Raw genomic sequence first — 5024 nt, forward strand, 5'->3', positions numbered from 1 at the left:
TGCACGGCTGATGTGCATGTCAATTGTCAGTGTGCCTGTGTGCACGGCTGATGTGCATGTCAATTGCACACTTTCCTGCCTTAAACCCTGACTGATCAAGATGTTGTAAGTTTTTTGCTTTAATTTCTTACTTTTTTGTGAAACTTTGCATCTATACATGTGAAGGCAATTGCTGTGTGATTTTTTTCAAGGTGTTATAATCAGGTTTAAATGTCAGATGGGATTACTATTTATTGTTTTGTGTGTCTGTTATTGTGTTTGTATGTCTGTGTCTTCTCCCTTTATTTGCTAGAAATTTGTTATGAAACACAAAGTTATGAAAAGTTAAATTAGAAGGCTCATCAGTTAAGGTACTTGGGACCGGAGTCTTTGTGGAGAGGTCTGTGCCATTAAATTTGTTTTTTTCTTTCCTATTTCTACTTTGTTTTACGTTTTATTTATTTACAAATTTTGTGTGCTTGTTGCTTCTGTGAGTCTGTGCACGCTGTGACTTGCCGGTGAGGCTTTAACTCTTCCGGCCTTACATGGGGATTGAACTCAGGTGCCAGGCTTGGCAGCAAGCGCTGTATCTCCCGCACCATCTTGCTGGCCCCTGGTCTTTCCTTCCTGGTAGTTTGACAGGTACTGTTGAGGGCAGAAGAGGGTGTCCATTCCCAGAAGCTGAGGTTATAGGTAGTTGTGAGCTGCCCAAGTTGGTTCTAGGAACTAAGAGAGCCAGGGTCCTGTGGAAGAACAGAAAGCCCTCTTAACCCTTGAGCCAACTGTCCAACACAGACAGCCTTAAAGATCCTGTTGCCTCTGGGAATCCTTAGGGCTAACCTTATATGGTAAATACTTTCTTAGCAGGACTCGCTCCTACAAAGTCTGACCTCATCATCCCTCAAAGAAAGCCCTGGAAATTGCACCTCACCGGAACCTCAGGAAAAAACATCCGTAAAAGGTAGTCACACCTATGTCCTACCTTGTTTGTGAACTCTGTGTTACTCAGTGTCCTGTCTGCCAGGGAAACGGTTATCTTGTATATTTGCGGGGAAAATGGTATGTCTTTAACCCTGGCTGTGCAATTATCCAAGTGACTTTCCACACAGAAGTTAATTTCCCAGTGCCTCTAATTCCCCAGTGTGTTGTAGTCCCTGTCTCAAAAGGCTGTTGTGAGAATTGAGTGTTAATGTCTTTTCTGCCTCCAGCAAAGTCTCAAGGACTACTGGGATGGTCATTGAAGGGAGCCTGTGGTGTGTGATTGTTGCTGGCATCGTGCAGATAACACAGCATAATGGCTACCTGGGCTTTTTATCCAGATGTAGACAGATGGACAGAGGAGAAAGCCTCTGGGCCTGTGACTTATCCTCAGCGCCATCTACCTGGTGTGGTTGTGGGAAATTTAAAGATTGGTAATGCATAAAGGCCCTGGGAGTACTACCCAGGTGAACGCATAGTAAACATGAGGTGTACGTTGGTTATTTCCTTTGCTAATGTTAGAGCTGGTGTAGCTGAGACAGCCCAAAGGAAGAGCTGAGGAAGATGGCGTGTGGGCTGGCTTCCATTAAGTGCTGCACTGGCTAGTTCTGGTCACCTTGGCATAGAGCTAGACTGTCTGAGAAGAGGGATCTCAGCTGAGGGGGCGCCTCCATCAGCGCAGCTGTAGGCAAGCTTGTGACCCACGTTCTTGTGACTGGGAGTTGGACCTTGGTGGAAATCAAAACCGCCACTGCACATGGTCTGCTGGGCTCTTCTGGTGACCGTCACATGGTGGCCTCTGGGTTACGCCTGTTGGGTGCCCCACAGTGTCATGGAGTCAGCGTAAACAGAAGCAGTTCTGAGAAAGCCAAACTGAGTCTTCTTATGTGGAGCTTAGGCCTGTGCCGGGGAAGTCCTGGGTGCAGCAGCCCCGCCCTTGGTGCCTTCATGGGAGACAGTGAAGGAAATGAAGGTGTGAATCTGGCCTGAGCTGGGCTGGGTCTCTGTGTGAGGTGAACTACGTGGATCTGTGCTCCTCTGGCCTTGCGTGCAGCTCGCCTGCGCCCCTCGCCCCTCAGTGCTATGGAGGGAGCCCTTGCCTCCTGCTTTCCCAGCATGCTCCTAGCTTTAATGGGATGGATATTGTGGTCTCGGTGACTTGATTTGCACAGCCACACGTTCTCCTTTACTTGGGGGTAATTATTCCTTTCTGATTATGCATATGCTGTGTTTTCGAAGTGTGAGGCTTGTCAAACGTTAGATTGAATAAGCATTTTTGCATTCATTGACCAAGTGTGTTCAAATTTAACTGGATGGTTTTCATCGCGCTTTATTTTGCAAGAAAAAAGAGATTATAGCCTCGCATCGTGGCTCATGCCCATAATCCAGCACTTGGGAGGTAAAGGAAGATGGTTCAGGAATTCAAGGCCGGTCTCAGCTATAGGACAGCCTGCTCCAGAAGAGGGAATCTGCAGTTTAGCGCACACATTGCTGCTGTTCTGTAGGACCCAAGGTTCCTTCCCAGCACCCACATCAGGCGGCTCACACCTGTAGCTCCAGCTGCTGGGGATTTTGGCTCCTCTGGCCTCTGAGAAGGGCACCTACATTAATATGAACATATATGAACACACATCCAAATGTTCTAAATAGTTAGGACAGCACTCGCTTGAAGGAGAGTAAATGAGTCTGTCATACACTGTGGAATCAGAAGGATTCAGGTTCAGTGCTGTCTCTCTGCTTCCAAACAGATCATGATGGAGAACCTACCGAACTCTGGGATTCCCTGATATCCAATGAAAACGAAGAAACGTCGGTTTTGGTCAACTGTGTTTCTCCTGAACTTGAGCAAGCCGAGGCAGGTCAGGTGGCTGCTGGTGACAATGAGGAAGACAGAGCGAAGGCTGGGTTCACAGACGACGACCTCACCACTGACCCACTGCTCTCCACGTCCCCAAGTGTCGTCACACCCACCGAGACAGCAGAGCCAGCCAAGGTCTGTCTGTAACATACAGCACTAGCAGTTCAGACTCACACGTGAAATAGAACCTCCAAGTATCTCATGCCTGTCTTCATACCTCTATATCCGTGTGGAAAACATCTTTCCATAGTGGTATTGTATTTGCAAGTAGATATTACTTAATTACGTTGAATTTCAATTTCAAGGAAAGTCTGCATTTGTCAGAATGAAGGCAGTTGTTCCCTGGAAACTGTCAGGCATAGTGATATGATTTAAAATAGTTCATAACCACATAATATATGTGTCTCTATATTGGTTTCTATAGATCAGATCATAAAATATAGCTGTTTAGAGTAGCTATGTAGATGTTATGTTGGTGAAATTTTAATCTCTTCAAAACACAAACAGCTTTAATGAGAGGTTTCAAGAGCTCCTTAGCTACATGGTGAGCTACAGGCCAGTCGGAACCGTGTGGGACCCTAGTGAGCCCCAGGCCAGTCGGAACCGTGTGGGACCCTAGTGAGCCCTAGGCCAGTCTGAACTGTGTGGGACCCTCTTGAGAGAGACGAAGACAGAGAGACAGAGACAGAAACAGGTGGAGGAGGAGTACAAGGAAGAAAGGAGGGAGGGAGGGAGGGAGGGAGGGAGGGAGGGAGGGAAAGAAAAAGAGAAAGTTTTTAAAAGTGTTTTTCAGTGACCAACCCTAGTGCATAAGGTGCCTGACACTTAGATATAGAACAGTGATTTCCTCAGTTTTGCTTCTCAGCCCGATGTTACCGTGGCGAGTGATCTGTCTATGTGTTTCCCATCTGCTAGAAAGCAAACGAAGACCGAAACTTGAAGAATAAAAAAGCAACGAATGGTCGAGTGTCCAGTGCCTCTGGCAGGTAAGAGTTACCAATGTCCTTGTGCGTCGGCTCACAGCATAGCAAAACCCACCTCGGTCGGGAGTCCATGAAACACATTCTGCTTGCTGTCATGGATCTTTCTAGTGATTTCCGTCGTCAGATGGGATCAATACCTCGTGATGAAGCTCTTAGTTGGTTCCGCTCTTTCATAGAAATCTCTCCATTTATTCAGAGTTCTTTGATTTTTTTCCTCCGGCTGTGTTTTTATTTTTTCCCTGATCTCATTGTACAGCTCCTTGGCCAAAGCTCCTATTTTTTTTTTTTTTTTTTGATGAGAGACTATATATAGATGGTCATAAAATTGAAATCCGGCATTGTTTTTCTATTAAGTGTTTTTGGCAAACACTTTGCACAGCTAAATGCGTTTATTGAAGTGATAAGAACGTGAAGCAGGGCATGTCAGCCCATGTGTAATCCAGCACGCAGGAGGCTGAGGCGGGAGGATGTGTGCATGCAAGGCCAGCCTGAACTGCATCATAATACCCTGTCTCAAGTAAAACCAAATAACAACAATAATAATAATACTAAGTGCTAGAATCCCAAGAGCCTCACCCCTGCTCTCTGATTGGTGTTGCCAACACCTCAGCCTTCCGATCCCTTTAATCTAGTATTAGCCGAATGAAGAGGCTGTCAACTTTGCCCAGTAAGTCGGTAGTTGACATTTTCTGAGCCCTTCTATTCCTGCCTTAACCACTGAGCCCCTGCTGCAGCCTGAAGGAGGGGTGGGGATATGCAAATGAGTGACGAGAGCCAAGGCAGTAAAGAGAAGATATGCCAGATTTCCCCATGGCGTCTGAAATATGGGTCCTGACCTGCTAAATCCACAGTTAGAGAGCAACAGAATAATGCGTAACATATTCAAAGAGTGATTAAAACCTACGTTTATTGGTAGTTTTTATGTTTTATTAAGATGTGATTTATGTTTCTTTAAAGGGCTCTAATTATTAGTATCTAAGAAGAGAACTATAGTTCAAAGTTCTAAAGTTTAATTTATGTAAGCAGAACTAAGAAAACATGACTTTTGACTGGGTTATTTTCAAGGTAATTATAACTCATTACATTCACTCATAATTTTTTCATTTTGTTTGTTTGATACAGGGCCCCACACTTAGCCCAGGATAGCTTGGAACCCACTGTGTTCAAGCTGACCTTGAACTCAGGCCTCAGCCCCTGAGTATGGGCTTGTAGGTGTGAGAGGCCAC

The 5024-nt window shown here is 45.6% G+C and overlaps 1 protein-coding gene across 3 annotated transcripts in view; it reads left to right on the plus strand.

Annotated features, from left to right (window-relative positions):
* Window positions 1-5024, plus strand: part of Map9 (microtubule associated protein 9) — a 25446-nt gene that overhangs the window by 11183 nt on the left and 9239 nt on the right. For 2 of the 3 annotated variants that reach the window (XM_026785219.1, XM_026785237.1), the window contains exons 6-8: window positions 844-940; window positions 2706-2950; window positions 3731-3801. In XM_026785219.1, the coding sequence (XP_026641020.1) occupies window positions 844-940; window positions 2706-2950; window positions 3731-3801 (413 nt within the window). The remainder of the gene's footprint in view (window positions 1-843; window positions 941-2705; window positions 2951-3730; window positions 3802-5024) is intronic. The other variant, XM_005344143.1, reaches the window with a different exon arrangement.

The sequence above is a fragment of the Microtus ochrogaster genome, chromosome 1 (assembly GCF_000317375.1).
Source record: "Microtus ochrogaster isolate Prairie Vole_2 chromosome 1, MicOch1.0, whole genome shotgun sequence".
Lineage (NCBI taxonomy): Eukaryota > Metazoa > Chordata > Mammalia > Rodentia > Cricetidae > Microtus > Microtus ochrogaster.